Source organism: Miniopterus schreibersii (genome assembly GCF_964146895.1).
Source record: "Miniopterus schreibersii genome assembly, chromosome: 1".
Lineage (NCBI taxonomy): Eukaryota > Metazoa > Chordata > Mammalia > Chiroptera > Miniopteridae > Miniopterus > Miniopterus schreibersii.
Window position 1 is genome coordinate 174,516,270 of NC_138101.1, and position 17,640 is coordinate 174,533,909.

General features: G+C 43.9%; 1 protein-coding gene across 6 annotated transcripts in view; it reads left to right on the top strand.

The window, feature by feature from the left end:
• Positions 1-17,640, top strand: part of SYNE2 (spectrin repeat containing nuclear envelope protein 2) — a 276,194-nt gene that overhangs the window by 189,982 nt on the left and 68,572 nt on the right. For all 6 annotated transcript variants that reach the window (XM_081146179.1, XM_081146181.1, XM_081146184.1 and 3 more), the window contains 12 exons: positions 663-893; positions 4,733-4,915; positions 5,936-6,064; positions 6,804-6,925; positions 7,061-7,202; positions 9,276-9,407; positions 10,720-10,872; positions 10,995-11,204; positions 12,367-12,468; positions 13,347-13,466; positions 13,646-13,846; positions 15,368-15,541. In XM_081146179.1, coding sequence (XP_081002305.1) covers positions 663-893; positions 4,733-4,915; positions 5,936-6,064; positions 6,804-6,925; positions 7,061-7,202; positions 9,276-9,407; positions 10,720-10,872; positions 10,995-11,204; positions 12,367-12,468; positions 13,347-13,466; positions 13,646-13,846; positions 15,368-15,541 — 1,899 coding nt within the window. The remainder of the gene's footprint in view (positions 1-662; positions 894-4,732; positions 4,916-5,935; positions 6,065-6,803; positions 6,926-7,060; positions 7,203-9,275; positions 9,408-10,719; positions 10,873-10,994; positions 11,205-12,366; positions 12,469-13,346; positions 13,467-13,645; positions 13,847-15,367; positions 15,542-17,640) is intronic.

Below are 17,640 nucleotides of genomic sequence, written 5' to 3' on the forward strand. Positions count from 1 at the left end.
GCTTCTCTCTGAAAAGTGGAAGAAAAGTTTCCTGATTACCTCACTGAAGCTCCTTACTAGACTCAAGCTATGTTTGACAGAAGTATAGATGAGTAATGGCCTGTATGTTAGGGAGGAAAAAAACTGAAATATTTTATAATCTGACTCCCCGAGAAGATGTTAAAAGCGTGTGTATGTTTCCTTGTTCCCCAGCCAGTGTGTACAGATCTTGTTTGAACAGAGCGCACAGCAGTGTAAGCATTGCTCAATCACTTCACGCAACTGTAAACACCGGCCGGTTCGCTGAAGTGTTTCAGACACGCACACCCACGCGCACACCCTCTCACGACACTCACCTGTCTCCTGGGGCCCGACGCCGAGCGCACTGGGAGGCTGTTTGCGTCTCTGTGCCGGGGAACGCTGTCCCTGTGTACCTGCCGATCGGCTGCTTGGCGACCTGGGGCGCCAGGTCACGTGGTTGTTGCTATGAGTGTGGAGGTGCAGTTTTCTTTTCTTTCTTCTGCCCGTGTGTGTGTGTCTGTGTGTGTCTGTGTGTGTCTGTGTGTGTAATTCTTTTTTCTCTTAACTGGGGAAATGGAACAAGTGCACACGTCTTCGCAAGCCCAAATCTGAAAACTTTGGACTCCTGACTTCTCACTGGATTATCTGTGGATTTATCTTAGGGTGCCACACCTCCTATCGAGGCTGAAGACCTGGGCTTTTCTGTCAAGCAAGGAGCTTTTCATTCCACGGTGGAGAAAGCCAGCCCCGAGCCTGCTGAAGTCCTCCATGCCTGCAAGACCCAGGTGGCCGAGCTGGAGCTGTGGCTGCACCAAGCCAACGTGGCATTTGAGCCGGAAACATTAAACGCAGACATGCAGCAGGTGGTGGAACAGGAGCTGGTAGGGTGCCAGGTAAGGCTGATGGGTCGGAGTTCAGGGCCTGCCTCCTCAGCAGTCACCCAGTCTCTTCGCCAGTGTCTCTTAAAGCAACACTGCGTTTCTTTCTGTTACTCTGACCACTGCCTTTATGTTGACCTCAACTTTCTGTTCTCAGGGTAATTATTTGAAATGGTTCACGTAAACGGAGTATTTGGGGAGGCAGTCGTAGTGGAGGAGAGCTGAGAATCTAGAGCCCACATTTTTGAGGAAGTAAACTTGTCCCCTCATTGTCTTCGTCAGCAGGTTATCTCTTAGGGCTTTGCCAGGATTAAATGAGATCAGGTATAAAAGCCAGTGTCTGCTATATAAAAGGTATAACAAGGGTTTAATAAATGCTGACTGTTTTTTTTATTCAGAATAGTAAGTTTTTTGAAATTTTATTCATCAGAAATGAAACTTGAGTATCCTGATTGCAAGACCGCAGAAACAGCATTAAAAGCTTTGCTGCCATTTCACCGTGACCGCTTCTGCTGCTCCTTGGGAGGGGCGGGAATGTAAACCTCCTGGCCTTTAGTCACTTGGAGTAACATTTACAGGCTCAGCCTAAAGGTGGGGAATCCTTATATCTGTAACCCTCCGGGGAGGGACTAGAATGACAGTTTCACAGCAGTGTAACTGAGTGTCACAGCGACTGAGGCGCATCCCCCAACCATGCTTAGACCAGCCTTGGACCCATGTCTCTGCCTCATTGGCCCATTTGTCTGCCCCAGTGGTCCCCAAGGATGAGCACACCCTCTCAAGAGTAGCCTGTGTCGCTGGCCCAGTCACAGGGAGCTTTTCCCACCATAGCCTGGAAGGGGGTGGCAGGTAGCCCATCCCAGGTCCAAATTGGACTCGCCGCTCCTGTTTTCGTTCAGGCCCACAGTCTTACAACACCCAGCGCCTGCCTCCTGAGGGACCGCGGCGGGCAGGCTCACCTCCTTCCCTGGGCGGCTAAGCACCTCTGACCCTAGGAGTCAGCCTTGAGGGGTGGCTTCACTCAAATACTGCCACAGCCGCCCGGCCTGGCCGATGAGGTAGGGAAGTCTGCACTTGATCTTAGCCAGCAGCTGAGAAGCAGTGAGGCTTGGGAGTCTGGAAAAGGCAGTGCTGCGGCCAGAACACTGTGCCGAACTGAACCTGTGGCTTTCCAGATGCAGAGTACCAGCCTCTCGAGGCCCCCCAGGGTCAGTTTGCCAATTGGTTGCCCTGCTGATTGGGCGGACCCCGTACCAGTTCCTTGATCAGCACCCAGTTCCCTGCTTGGACCACTTGTGAGTTCCAGGATTTGGGGGCTGCTCAAGGAAAAGACACGACCACAAGGTGGCGGTAGCACACAAGGAGCTTTATTTGGGCAGGACCTTGGTGGACTGGGAAGGTCCTCGCTGCAGGAGGCCTTGGAGGCATGGGATGGGGGTGGGGCCAGCACCCGGAAGGGGAAGAGATCTCGGATCTCCGGGTGGACCAGGAATCCGGAGGAGCCGGTGTGTCTAGGTAATGTCGGGGCTCTGAGGGGCAGCAGAGGCTGGGGGCTTCTGGAGCCCCTGAGTTTGTCTTAACCATGGCTAGCCCATGTGGGGTCCAGTTTTGAGTTTGGCGCCAGTGGGATTTGAACTAATGGTCCTGGCCTGCGGTGAGCAGTTAAAATAACCGAGGGACCAACATACAAAGGCCATCTTTTTTTTTTTTTTTTTTAATCCGTGCCCGAGGATATTTTTTCTGTTGCTTTTCAGAGGGAGTGGAAGAGAGAGAGAAACGAATATATGAGAGAGACACATCGATTGGTTGCCTCCCACATGCGGGAATGAGCCTGCAACCGAGGCACGTGCCCTCGGCCAGAATCGAACCCAGACCCTTCAGTCCACGGGTCGACGCTCTAGCCACTGAGCAAAACCGGCCAGGGCAGGTCCATCTTTGACTTATTTACGTAACACCATGCACATATAATTTAATATTGAAACATAAAAAGCCTTTCAGTGGTCTGTAAAAACGCCAAGTTCTCAGTGGGGAAATGTCCAGAGGACAGGTGCAAAAAGATTAGTCAAGAAAAATTATAGTCGGGAATTTGAGAAGAAATGTTCAGCCTTGACTATTAAAAACATGTGACTCTAAACAGCTGTTGTCTCGTTCCTCCATTTCACTGGCAAAAATTATATCATCCTGGAAAACTCTGGAGAAATAGCTCCGCTAAAGTCTGATAGTTTCGTCTAATGGTTCCGTGTTTGGGGAGGTCAGCTGTCAGCGTAGAAAATGTTCATCTTCTTTGACCATTACTTTATATTTACCCTCTGAAAATAACCCCAAAAAGGAGAAAAATGTTGATGGCAGTATTAATTATGAAAATGAAGAACTGGAAATGGCTTAAAGGCTTACCCGTATTCCTGTTGTTAAGTGAACCATGGAATATCAACCTGTAACTATTAAAATTGGAATCATGAAGCATGTGTGTGTGGACCCACGAGGAAGTGTATATAGAGTAACTAAGTGGAGAAAATGAGCGCGGAACTGGAGCAGAGTCTGTTTGCAGCCACTCTAAAATCTGTGGGTACATATTACTTAAGCCTAGAAAAGTGTGTACTGGATACAAGTAGTTTGCTTGGATGGAGGCGTTAGAACGCATACTGTTTGAAAATTTGTTTTAAGGCCAGAGTTTTTCCTTAAGTTTCTCTCAAAGAACTAACCTCGCTCTCGGCCGGGTGCTGAGTGTTTAGCACAGGTGCTCACAGCGCTGGGGTGGGAGCCACGTGCCCCTGCGCGCTGTGTGCCCAGCCGGTTGGCACGACTGTTTGGGCTGCTGAGCCCCGGGACCGGGCAGACTTGCTCTGTTGAGGAGGAATATGACGGTGGCTTACGGGAAGGCTTACTCATCCAGCTGAGCTATTTTTAGACCCATGTGTAAGTTGGCCAGTTGTATCGATGACTTAGTGTTTTAGGTTCCAAATTATTTGCTCTGTGGTCTTCTGCTGATATTTTGGAAGCTTATTTGGCTTGAGAAAGAAAAGAAAAAAAGACCAAGGGAAAGAATTTTCAAAGAGTTCTGTGGAATTCTTTTTTTTTAAATTAGTACTCAACACTTGCAACAGAAAAAGGTTAGGAAGGTGGAAAAAAGTAATAGTCGGCGCAGACTATGTATCAAGCACTGGCCAAAGTACATGGATTTAACTCTCACTGGTCAGAGTGCCCCCAGGAGGTAGGGCCTGTTACTATTTCCATTTTACAGACGACTGGAAGCACACTCATGCAAAGCAAGGGGCCCGAGTTTACCCTGCTGCCACGTGGCGGGGCTGGGATCTGAACCCAGGTGGTCTAGTTCCAGGGTCTGTGTCCTTAACCACTATGCTGTGCTGGATGCATTCAGCTGTGTTTTCTAAAGTGATTGTAGAAACACTTATCTTAGAGAATGACAGCTGCAATTTGGGGTTGGTTTGGTTGCACCCCAGTTGTAAAGCACAGGAATTATGTGCAAATGCCCCCCCCCCCCCACACGCAAGGTCCCTTCCAACCTGTGTTTCTGGGACTTCTTTTTTTTTTTTTTTTTTTAATATATCTTTATTGATTTCAGAGAGAGGAAAGGAGAGGGAGAGAGAGAGAAACATCAATGATGAGAGAGTCACTGATAGGCTGCCTAGCCCGCAACCCGGGTATGTGCCCTGACCAGGAATCGAACCCCGATCACCTGGATCCTAGGTCGACGCTCAACCCCTGAGCCACGCCTGGCCGGGCGTGGGACTTCTTATATACATTTAGGTAGAGAGAAGGAATCTAACTTATATTGGGATATAACACTCGTTCAAGGCCAAAACTATGCATAATTAAATGATTTTATTTCCTAGGCTATGCTCACGGAGATTGAGCACAAGGTTGCCTCTCTGTTAGAGAGCTGCAAAGACCAGGGCTTGGGAGACAGTGGAGCCACTCAACAGGAGGCCGAAGCACTTGCCTCAAAGCTAAAAACTGTGAAGTGCAATTTGGAAAAAGTCCAGCTGATGCTTCAGGAGAAATATAATGAGGACCAGGTAAAATGTTGCTATGTATAGACTTGCCTGCAGATATATGGTTATGGTAGACCCAGCAGGAAGGGACTCTGGGTGGAGATGCTGAAACAACAGAGGAATTACACTAGCTAGGAAAGAACTGTGCCTCTTTAAACTGGAAGGGACGGTTGCACTGCCTTTTGTTATTGGTTTCATTTTGCTGTGCAGTTTACCTATCTAGGTTGTTATTGGTGATGGCGTTGGTTTGGTTTGGGTTGGGCTGGGTTTGATTGGGGTGATCTTGCCAGCAGTGAGGTCTGGTATAAGCCTTCTTCATAAAAGAAGGATGCATTTTAAAGGAATTTTGTGATTCCAATGGACTGGAAAAAGAAGCCTTTATAGATAAGATTAACATTTGACATCAGAAACACAAAACCTGTTTCTAGGGTACTTTCATTATTCATTTACAAATATTTACATATTCTGATCATAGTAACAGTTAAAGTGTTCTTGTGACTTAAAAGTGTTCTGTGTTTATAAATGCACATTTACATCTTATGAGTAGGATCTTACTATATAAGATTTGCATCTGTACTTAGGCGATTGTTCTACTTGGAGGACTTTTATTCACAGAAATGAGATTAGCTGCAGATACACAAGCCATGTGGTTCCCCTTTCATCCTAATATATTTCTTTTTTAAAAGAATCTACTTATGTTGTAGATGTAAGGGAAATTTTAATTTATAAGCATAATATTTTTCTCTTTTTTATTTGTATTTTATTTTGTTCTTAAGGGGGGAAAATAAATATCTTGACTTTTAGTCATTGATTGGGTGAAGTAAATTGAGGCAATGATGAGATGACCTCTTCATCAAATGTAGTGGGTTTTGAAGTTGTTTTGAAATAAGTACATTGAATCATAGTATATAATTATAGTAAATAACAAAATGCAGTCATTTACTTCATATAAAAGGTTTCCATTATGTAGCCTCATTATTAGAATGGAAATAAAGTGTGCCCTCTTTTTAAATAAGTAGTCTACCATCATAAAATCCTTTGCAGCATTCCACCATTGTAAAGAAACCTTCTGAGCATCATAAAGTTCTCCAACCAGATAACCTTTCTGAGTTTGAATCTGTTACCATGGAAAGGCCACAGTTCGGCAGACAGAAGGATTTCCAGCAGCAACAGGTAATGTGAGCCCCTAACAGTTGTAGGATAAGATTAATATATGGAGTTTCCCCTTGAACTAAATACCGAACTGCCCTTGGAGTGTTCTCCTGTGTGACTGAGTGGAAAGTGTGGTGTGTGGTGATCCTGTGTGTGTAACAACTCTGAGTTCTGTTAAAAAAAATTTATTGATTAATTTTTAGAGGGGGGGAGGGGAAGAGAGAGAGAAACATCAATATGTTGTCCCACTTATTTATAGGTTCATTGGTTGCTTCTTATATGTGCCCTGACTGGGGATTGAACCCACGACCTAGGCACATCGAGACAACGCTCTAAGCAAGTGAGCTACCTGGCCGGGGCAACAACTCTGAGTTTTGAGCATTTATTGTGGCATCTGCTTTGCTTTCGTCTGCCACAGCTGGGAACACTAACTTTGATACTTTATTAACTTGCACCTTATATCAAACTAAGTGTAAATCTTCAGGATGAACTTACCTCTGTCACGGCGATACCTCTTTCCCTATTTCAGAATGTGTTAGTGTATTTCTGATGATTTTCCATGTGTGCTATATACATGGTTGTGCGAAATATTTTAAGTAGGTTTTTGAGAAATAAAAGTTAGTGAGAAAACAAGCAAAAAAAGAGAAATAGTAAATAATAATTTAGGAAGTTCAAAATCAGATGATCTCAACAGAAGAAACCCTTGGGTAGAATTGAAAACCTTGATTGACTGGACCGTTTCAATCTTGTTCAATGGTAGATACTGGAGTTGAAACCAATGGAACAGAAAGATTTCATCAAATTCATAGAATTGAATGCTAAGAAAATGTGGCCCGAGTGTTACCAACACAATGAAGACACAAGTCAGAAATCGTCTGTGAGGTAGGCAGTTTTTAGAGTTCTACATCCAATAGTTTGATGGTTGGGAGGATTAAGAGTGTTTCTTACAAAACATTGAAGGCGATACAATTTTTGTGTGTTGATTGCTCTTTGCACCTTTTGTTTTTTTCTTGAAAGTGGTGAGGCATCTGGCCCTGAACATGGTGCTCCAGACTCAGTCCTGTCCGGCCAGGGCCGAAATGGGGATGAGTGGCAGTATTTACATCAGGAGCTGTCGTCGAAAATAAGGCAGCCTCCCCCTCAGGTTGTGGAGCCTCAGGTCAGTGTGTCTGTGCACACAGGGTAAATAAGCGTGTTTATCTTTGAAAGGCCAACAAGCGTTCATTAAATACACAGGTACATTCTGCATTATGCAGCAATTTGTTTTCAGAAAGCAAAGATGCCAAGTGTGTTTTTTGCTTGGCTGACTCCCTCTCACCGTCCTGGAAGTCAGCCTTACTTAAGTGCCCCCCGCTTTGTGCTTCTGTAGCACCCTGGGCTTCCCTGCTCGTAGCTCTCACTATCTGTGTGCCTGTTGATTGTCCGTGTCCCCGTTAGATGGTAGGAGAAGAGAGCTCGCGTCTGCCTGGTTCGTATTCGAGTGCCCGGCACAGCACCTGGAACATCAGACAGTCTCTGTTACTGTATATTGAATGAATAAAGTGTGGGTGAAAAAGGGGCCACATACTAAACCTGACAAGCTCAGGGGAGGCCACGTGGCGGGTCCTACAAACTCAGACTGAAAATTACTATTATGAGATGGTCTGCACGTAAAAATTTCTAACTAAAAGCAGATCATGGTGGGCGGTCACATCCTAGGCCTGAAGCTTCCTTGACCAAAGGTCAGTCTTTACCTTAGCTGAGCCTGCCTGTTGTCTTTTTGCATCTAAAATAACACACGTTTGGAATGTCCGCGTAATCTCCTCTTCCAGACCCCTCAGGGCACAAACTCCCACCAGAGCACCGGAGCACAGAGCCCCTCATTGTTGCCTTGTTCTCCAACACCTCTCTGTGCTGTAAATGTTAACTGTTAACGATCCTGTACCCACCAGTGTAAAAGAGTGGGTGACTCCCTGTTTCACTCTTTATCCAGCCTCAGAGTTTTCCCCTCTTTGCTTTCTCCCGCCTCCCTAATCCACTGCCAGTGAATCTCACATAACTCTCCTTATGTCTCCTCCTTTGATTCTCATGTATAATATAAACTGTAAAACTGCCATTCTCTGGAGCATTTTCTCAGTCTAGTGAGATTTGCCTCCCAACAATTGTCACTTTGGCTCAAATAACCTCCTAAAAATTGTCTACAGTTTTGGGCGTTTCTGATGTTGACAAAAGGAATAAATAATATATGTAGAAAAAACACTTCCAAAAATGATACAGTGCTGTATGAGTGTCATTCATCCATCAAAAGATTCTTTGGAATCTGCAGTGTGCTGGCCCCTGTTCCAATGGTACCTCTCAGTGGGCATTTCCACTGGCACCCCTCCTCATTGCCATTACTAGTTTTACTCATCCTGTGCCAACTACTGCTGGATTTCTCTCCAAACGAGGAGCCCATGAGCAGGATAGCGCTGCTGCTCACAGCAGCCAAGCTTCTGCCTTCAACATTGCACTCAAGCTCCCAAGACAAAGGTTACCAGTGATTTCCCAATTCCCCAGTCTGGGGGGGCCTTTTCAGTTCTATTCTGCAGAGAACCTCATTAGACCAGTTAAAGTTGAATCCAGCTCATGGGTAGGGCTTTAGTCTTGCTTTCTCCTGTTACACACACCATAACATGCACATCGTTCGTTTTCCAAGAACAGAACGCCACTGATGGCTCTTTCCCCAAGCAGAAGCATCTGCCACCCCACCCTGTTTCTTTCTGTGTCAGTTTTCCCACTTCAGAAAGACATTAACTCTGAATCATCCTCCCTTCTGAAGTCACAGCTCATTTTCAATACTTATTTAGCTTTCAGTAACAAAATCAAGATCAGATCTGTCCCTGAGGTGACTGTATTTTATTCTAAGAGTTGTCTATATACCAGGAGTTGACCAGTAAACGGGAGGAGAAGCAGCTAGCCTGGTAACTGGAGAGCATTGCTACTAAATTGAAGGATTAGTGGTTTTACTCGGTTTTTTAAATTATGGTTTGTGTTCCTTTGTTTTGCTGTCTAAATGGACCCTCAAGTGTCTACGTGAAGCCTGTCATGACTTTTCCAACTGTCCAAAATATTTAAAATTTAATTACTTTTTTCTTATAAACCAAGGAGGTAATTTGGAAGATAGCATGCTAACGCTAAGGCATTTTTGTTGTTTTACATTAACACCAGCAAGATCTCAGATGGTCTCTAACAGCGTTTCCCCTTTTAAAAATAGGTTGCCACAGATATGAGCATTCTACCCAGTGTGAGTGTGTATAACTTTAGATACCCAACTGCTGAAGAACTGAAAACTTACACTACTCAACTTGAAGACTTGCGTCAAGAGGCAAATAATCTTCAGACACAGGTAGCAGCTGCATGTTATATACTTTCCCCACGGCAGTAACAAAAAAGGGAGATGTGATATTGTAAATTGGTCATGTTTTTTTACAGACAAATAATAGAACACATAATGGAATGGGTTTTAGAACGGCAAACAGAATTTATCTCTCCTGCCAACTCTGATAAATTTAGCAGTGGCTTCCTAGGGCACCAAGGGCAACGGCTTCTGAGCCTGAGCGCAGGATTAGCAGGAACAAGGATGGTGACTGATGAGTACTCTCTGCAGTGGTGCTCTGAGATTAGAGAAGGAAGGCTGGTCAGGTTTCCAGCCTTGAGTAGGCTTAGTGCTGGGACGTGTGCTGGGTACTGTAAGTCTCCATCAGAGAAGGTGGTGGGAAACAGCTGGAATTGGGGCAATTACTAGCTTTAGCGTGCTCCTAAATCACTTGTAACTGGTCAAAAATTCAAAGTGATCATGGGCAAAGAAAAAGAGGTGGTTCCAACAGCTTGTGCTAAAGCAGACCTTGTGGCTCTTAAACTTACCAGGGCATAATTGGACAACCTTAGGGGTCCCCCATGGAGTTCTCCATCTAAGGGTCGCCTTAATGCTTATAATCAGCCCATAAATGACATTCCTAACTCTCCCCTGCTTCATAGCCCATCCTTCTTTTTTTAATTGAGATATAATTGACATCCATTACATTAGTTTCAGGTGTACAACATAATGATTCAATATTTGTATATGCTGCGAAATGCTGGCCACAATAAGTCTAATTCACATCTGCCACCAAACGTAGTTACAAATTTTTTTCCTTGTGATGAGACCTTTTAAGACCTGCTCTTCTAGCAACTTTCAAATGTGCAACACAGTATCGCTGTACCACCCTTATCTTTAAGATATTATACCTCTTTCTGATCAACCCCTTCGACTTTCTTGCCTCCTTTCCCTTCTCTAGGCCATACTAGATTTCCTTTACCTGCTTTCTCCATTAAAATGTGGGAGGCAGGAGCAGGGGGAGGTCGGGTAGTATTTCTCTGGGGCCACACTCCCCCCTGGATGGCCCCACTAACCAAGTCCTTCATCTTGTGATTTACTTACCTCTTAGTTCCATCCAACAGTCAACTCCCTACCTAACACTGAGTTTCTCAAACTTGTTTCTCTCAGAGTTTAACATCTTCATTTTATTTATTTCTTCTGCTACGTCGTTCACAAAGTGTTTGAAATGACTAATTCTAAAAAAGTATAACAAATCGTAAGGTGTAACGGAAACCAGGGAAAATGTAGGCAGAGGAAGGCAAGGAATCCTAATGATTTTTCTCTTCTCCCCTTGATTCAGGAAAACATGACAGAGGAAACATACAGATATTTGGATAAACAGTTATTCGAACTGTTTCTGACCCTCAGTCGGTGCCTCGGCAGCGTGGAGGAGCTGCTGCAGACGCCTGGGCTCTGCAGAGAGGATGTTGGTGCCCAGCAAGCGTACCACGAGGTAGGGGACTTCAGCAAGCCCACGTGCTGCCTGTTGTCGCGGTCAGCCCCCTACTTAAACCAGAGCTGAAGCCTTTGGCACTCCGAGCTCATTCACTGTCTTCCTGCCTCTCCACTTTGCAGGTACTGGCTCTTGAGCTGAAAAAACTGTACTTAGCTATGAGTGACAAGAAGGGTGATCTTTTGAAAGCCATGGCTCGGCCTGGCAGGAACGCCAGCTTGTTCCCTGAATGCTTTGACAGCCTCCAAGTTTACCTGGAGCACACGCAGGCTGCCGCTGCGTCCAGAAGCAAGTCCCTGAAAGCTGGCCTCGACTACAACCGCAGCTACCAGGTACGCGTCTGGGCGCTCCGCCTGCTGTTAGGGTGCAGCACGGACCCCTAATTCCCAGGAATTCCTGTTCCTGGTGGGCTTCGTGAGTAGGAATTGCTAAGGAAAGCGGTGAGGCTTTCTTTCCGTGAAGGTCTTTTAGTTCTTCTGCTCGTGGTTGGAGTCCATTCGAAAGCCAAGGCCTTTCCAAAGTCTCGGGTATGGATTTATGTTGAGCTGAAGCACTGTTTCTTTCCTTTGTTGCACTCAGCCACTCAGTGAGTGTCGTGTGGGAGGATTTCTCGGTAAGAGGGAGCCATTAAAGTTTTTGAGCAAAGAAATGACAGCTTGTGTATGTTTCAGGTAGACTCATCTGATGGCTGTCTAATGTGGACTGGAGGAGAGACTTAAGGCAGGTAGATTAGTTAGGAAGCTACTAAAATTGCCTAATGAAAAAAGAAAAGAAAAACACTACCACTTATGAAGGAGTCTTGCCCATAAAAGCAAACCTGATAAAGCCTCTAGAATTTAAGTAAAATAGACACCAGGGAAGAATATGTTAGCGGCATATGGGGGTGCAGTCAGCCAAATCCAGACAGTGGGAAGCTGAGCAAAATAAATGTCCCATTATATCCCCACTCTCACAAAATCTAAGAAGCAGAAAAGAGAGAGGGGTAGGAAGCCTGCTGATTATAGGAGATTTAGGACACCTGTTAATCCATTGCAACCTATTGGGCCTCATTTAGATCCCAATTTAAAAAAAACAAAACAAAAAATTATAGGCAAATAGAGAAATGTGAACCCTGCCTGGACTGTTAATAATACTAAAGAATTATTATTGATTTGAGATATTTTTAAAGGGAGGCATCTTTATCTTCTAGAGATACGTACTGACACATATACTGATGAAATACTATGATATCTGGGATTTGCTTCAAAATAATCTGAGGGGAGGGAGGTTTTGTAGAGTCGAGAGGGCTCCAGGGAGATACAGAGGACAGACGACCAGCTGCAAGTCAGTCATTGTTAAAGCTGGATCATGGTAATGCAGGGATTTCTCTGTTTTGGTATATGTTTGAAATTTCTGATAGCACAAAAATTAAAGGACCACTAAATTTTTTTTTTAAAAAGGTATTGAAGGCCTAAATGAAATTCTCACTGTTCTTGCATTTATCTTTTTGTACAGAATGAAATAAAACGATTATATGATCAACTTCTTAAGAATAAGACATCTTTACAGCAGTCTTTGAATGAAATTAGTGGCCAGAGTATTGATGAACAGCTTCAGGTAATCAAGTCAAGGTCGTGCAGACTGCCCTAACCTCAGACCAGAGTCTTGTGTATGAGCCGTGCTTCTGAGCCCCTTCCCTTTGTTATCAGTGGCAAGGCTAACATAAATAAATAAAAATGAAAATATTTATGTTGACCTTTGGAAATATTGCTTAAGTAGTACTTTATGAAGTATAAATCAAAACAACAGGCCATCGTTACCTGTCACCTGGGCAAAATTTCAAGCTTGGGCAGTGTTGGGAAATCCACCCTCACCCTCTCCGTAGAAGTGCTGATGGAGGATCTTTTGGCTGGACTGTATCAAAATTTTCAGCATAAATGCTCTTCTATTCAGAAGGGGTTTCATTTCATCTCTTTATTGAGCAAGCATTAATTGAGGACCTGCTGTGTTCAGGCACTGCTCTAGATGCTGGAATGCATTTATCTGAAGGAAATAAGTGCATAAAGATAAATGTGTATGTAAATATTCAAGGATGGACCAGGCAGCACTGCTTGAGTTAAAATCTCTAAATAACCCACAAGTCTATTAAGAGCAGACTGTAACAAACATAGTGTGCAGCCAGTTGTCTGTTTAAAAGGAGCCAGTCGTGTTTGTACTGATTTGAGGACATGCTGAGGATCCAATAAGTGAGTTGTGCAAACTGCAGAACAGAATGATGTGTGCAATTCAGTGAGTTTAAGGACGTGCACTGGTACCGCTACTAGTATGCAGTTAGAAGGCACTAGGAACAAACTGTCGGCTGTGGTACTTTGGGGAGAGATGGAAGGGAGGGAGGGAAAGTGGGATTTCCATTTTCCCTTAATTTAATTTTTTAATAAATACGTACCCTTCTCTAACTTATTTAAAATGTTCCCACTTTTTCATTGTCTCTTTAGAAAGCAGATGCATGTACAGCAGAGCTGCAGAACTCAGAGAGCCGAGTAGCAAAACTCAGAGCCGAAGGGGAGAGGCTTCACTTACCTTATGCTCAACTCCAAGAGGTGTACAAATTAGAGGTGTGTCTGAGCAGAAAACATTCAAGCAGTGAATTACTATGATTATTTATAAGGATTATTTATTATGATTATTTAAAGATTTTTTTTTTTCTCCCACCAAGGGAGTTTAGATTTGTTTTTCATTTTATTATTTTCGTGGCTGGATGAAAATGTTTGGGCAACCTGCTCTTTCTTTTCAGGATGTACTTGACAGCATGTGGGGTATCCTGAGAGCCAGGTACTCGGAGCTCAGCAGCCCTTTCGTCACCGAGAGCCAGCAGGATGCGCTGTTGCAAGGCTTGGAGGAACTGGTGAATATCGGGAAGGAGAAGCTTGCTCGTGACCACTTACAACAAACCAAAAGTAAAGGCGCCTTACAGGCTCAGATACAGGATCACAAGGTGAGACACGCAGGTCGGAGCACCTTTTCATAGACAGCGTTTTTCTGAGTGTGAACGGAGAGCGTCCACTTTCTCCCTTGGGGAAATACGCATCACTCATTCATTCTTTTAACAAGCGTCCATCAGAATGCTAACTGCATCAGGAGCCCAGCTAAGCTCAAAGAACATGCTGGTGAATGAAAAGCAGATGTAGTTCCTTACGTTGGTGGAGCTTTCAGTTGATTGAGAAGACATTTATCACGGAGTTATTCAGATAAATTTAAAATTAAAATTGGGATATGTGCTTTGAGAGCTTTTAATAGGGGAAATTTAGAAGTTTAGAAAAGGCTTCCTGAGACCTGAGATAAAAAGAAATACCATTTAAATATATAAATGTATACCTAGTGTCATGTTACAGTAAACCCTTTAGTTTTCCATTCATTTCATTAAACAAACCTCATGATCACCAACAAAAGACGTAGTGATTTAAGGGCTGATAATAAATATGTAAGGCAGTTCCTGCCTTCAACAGGCTTAAGTCAAGCCTTTGATAAGTAGGCCTTAGTCTAAGAAATTCTGAGGTAAATATGTGTAAAGGATGGAGGGGAAGAAGAGAAAACAATGTCAGTTGATGGGCCCTGTGTGAGCTGCTGTGTAAACCCTCCATGTGTTCTTCACAAGGGACCCGAAGGCTCTTCCCGCAAGGAGAGGGGACAGCTGATGTAAATGGAGGCGGACCACCTGGAGGAAAGCCTTCCCCTGTAAAGGCTCTTAAAGTGCCATTCTGGGAGCTGTTACGTACCAGGACCCCCAAAGTTCCCGTCAACAAATTCCCTTTGCTTAGCTATTTTATTGAGTAGAAATGAAGAGTCAGAGTTTAGGAGCCCCAGCTGTAGACTGTGGGCTCCTTGGGCTAACACGTGTATCCATCCAATTTACTGGCTTGAAATTAATCAGCTACATCATTATCTACCTCTTTGTAAAGTTTCTTAATTCTGAATAACTGATTTAGGAAGATCTCACTGGAAATAGAAATTAACTAATTGCCCAGCGTGCCTCCGCGGTTGGGCGTTGACCCAGGATCCAGGAGATTGAGGTTCGATTCTGGATCAGGGCACATGCCCCGGTCACGGGCTCAATCGCCAGCAGGGGGCGTGCAGGAGGCAGCCGGTCAATGACTCTCATCATTGATGTTTCTCTCTCTCTCCCCCTCTCCCTTCCTGTCTCTGAAATCAATAAAGATATATATGTATTATTTAAAAATTAACCAATTAATAATGGTTGCCCTTTAACGTGGACTGTTTTGTGGAAAATATTACTTAGGATGATTTCTCTTTAAGATTTGTTAAAATGTCATTAATGTTCAAAGACTAAGGGATACATAGTCAATATTCGTTTTGTTTTGTCAGGTGTTTGATGCCACATGGCTGTCCTGGGATTTGGGGTTAAAAGAGCAAATGTAACAGGATAAAGACTTAAAGTAGCTTGGTTTTTGACACTTCCCATTGCAGAAATAAATATTAAACCTTCTCCATTTTACAGCTTTTTTTCCAGAAGCTTGTTGCTGACATGCTGTTAATCCAGACATCCTCCATCAAAATGCTTCCTTCTTTATTGCAAAAGAAAGAGGCATCTTGGGCAGAACAAGTAAAAGAAGTTAAATTACTAGAAGAAAAGTCATGCCAATGTGGAATAAAGCTGCAGAGTCTGTTGCAGGTATGTGGGTTACATAAACTGAAGCCGGAAATTCCAGGTTGTCAACCACCACCCTCCAGGTGTCAAAAACTAGTATCTGGATGTCTCTAAGCAGTAATTAAATGGGAACCACAAGGAGGAATGTGGAACCTTGCCTCTAGTTCTCACTGCTACTCCCTGAAAGAAATAGTAGCTGAGGTTTCTTTTTGTTTTATTTTTTTCAAGTGACACCACAAATAGGTTTTGGTTTAATAAGTAAAATAAGATCACTTAAAAGAGCATTACATTATAATCTGGCTGATGTACTTCCTAGCAAACAAAGCAAGGTAACTTCCTCCCCCCCCCCCTCCTTTTATTCCTAACAGTAAAAGAAATGTTGCCTTTTCTTGGCTCTAGATTGGAGTCCAAAATCAGTAATGCATTCCAGGATCATTCACTTATCAGGTGGTTTTTTATCATCTTTAGACTGTAGCTCTTCTTCAAATCGCATTTTGTTTTCCTCTGTTACTCCGGGAATGACTTCAGTATCATTAATGAAGGTCGGTCTCTTTGCTCCTTCAGTTCTCTCCTTGTAGGGCTTCTGTTCTGCTAGATTTCAGGCGGTTTCTGAGTGATGGTGGTTCTGTATTTTAGTTGTAATTTTGATGTGGTTGTGGGAGGCGGTGGGCACTGCTTTTGTCTACCCCACCATCTCGTTTCCTCCCTCTGGTCTCTCCTTTTGGTTTTAAATTTATTTTATTGTTGAGACTATTACAGATGTCCCCCATTTTCCCCCTTTGCCCCCCCCCCCCAGGCCTTCCCACCTGTCGTCTGTGCCCATGGACTGTGCATACATACTATGAGTTCTTTGGCTGATCTCTTCCCGCCCTCCCTTTGAGATCTCTGTCTGTTTCATGCTTCCATGTCTGTGGTCCTATCTTGTTTATCAGTTTATTTTGTTCCTTAGATTCCACCTGTAAGTGAGATCATGTGATGTTTGTCTTTCTCTACCTGGCCTATCTCACTTAGCATCGTACTCTCCAGGTTTCTTATATGTACATTAGGCACCGCACAGCATCTTTCTACCATCTAGGTTTGTGTAGTGCAATTAGACAGAACCGAAAGCACATTGAGATCTTGAGTGAGATCATTTGGATGAAGGACTCACTGGTTCAGAAACTGTACTTCCTGAATCAGATGTTCTTTCTGCCGCTGAAGTGGATTCATGACAATCTCGTCCCAATTCCAAGAAAAAAATTAAGCTTGCATAAAGCAGTTTCTCAATTTTAAGATTCCCCCCCTGTAACTTTTTAAATGCAGTAGACGTTAGCACCTAAAGAAAATAAACAAAAAGCAAGGAAATATTCAACTATATAATGTGATACGATATGGTGTTATTTTGTGCTACTAGAATTTTCTAGTTTGTGTGTCAAATGGATATTTATAGTAATATTTCATGGTATCAAAAATAAGACTTCATGATCCCAGCGAGTGCCTCGAATAGCCAGGTGACCCACTATTTCAATAGATAAGAGAATTAGCAAGGTGGTTATTTTTCCAACAGATACTATTTAGTGTCCATATGTCGGCTCTGTAATGTGCAGAGACCCCAGAAGTGGGCTTCTGTGGAAACAGCCAGGACAAGGCAAGATTCAGGCTAAGGTGGTACTTCTCCCCTGATGAAGTGTAAACCCACCACCTCAAGCAGTGAAGTTATGCTCTGAGCACCACATTAGGACAGTGCTCCGTGGACTGGGCATTGGGGCAGGGAGGGAGGAAACAGCCTAACAGGATCATCTGTTGAGAAGCTTTAAAAGTTGGCCCTTTGCCTCTGCACCTGAGAGAGCGGCTCCCCTGTGGCCCTAAAGCCTCCACGGAGGTGTCTGCTGAGAATATCACTGTAACGTAATCACTTCAGCCCCTATTCTGTTAGATGAGTCAAATATAAAGCGCTGATGCCAACTGGATTTTTAAAAACCTCCAGCCCTGGCTGGTTTTCTCAGTGGTTAGAGTGCCAGCCTATGGACTGAAGGGTCTCGGTTCAATTTTGGTCAAGGGCACAAACCCCGGTTGCAGGCTCAATCCCTGGTCAGGACACGTGTGGGAGGCAACCAGTCTGTGTCTCTCTCACATTGATGTTT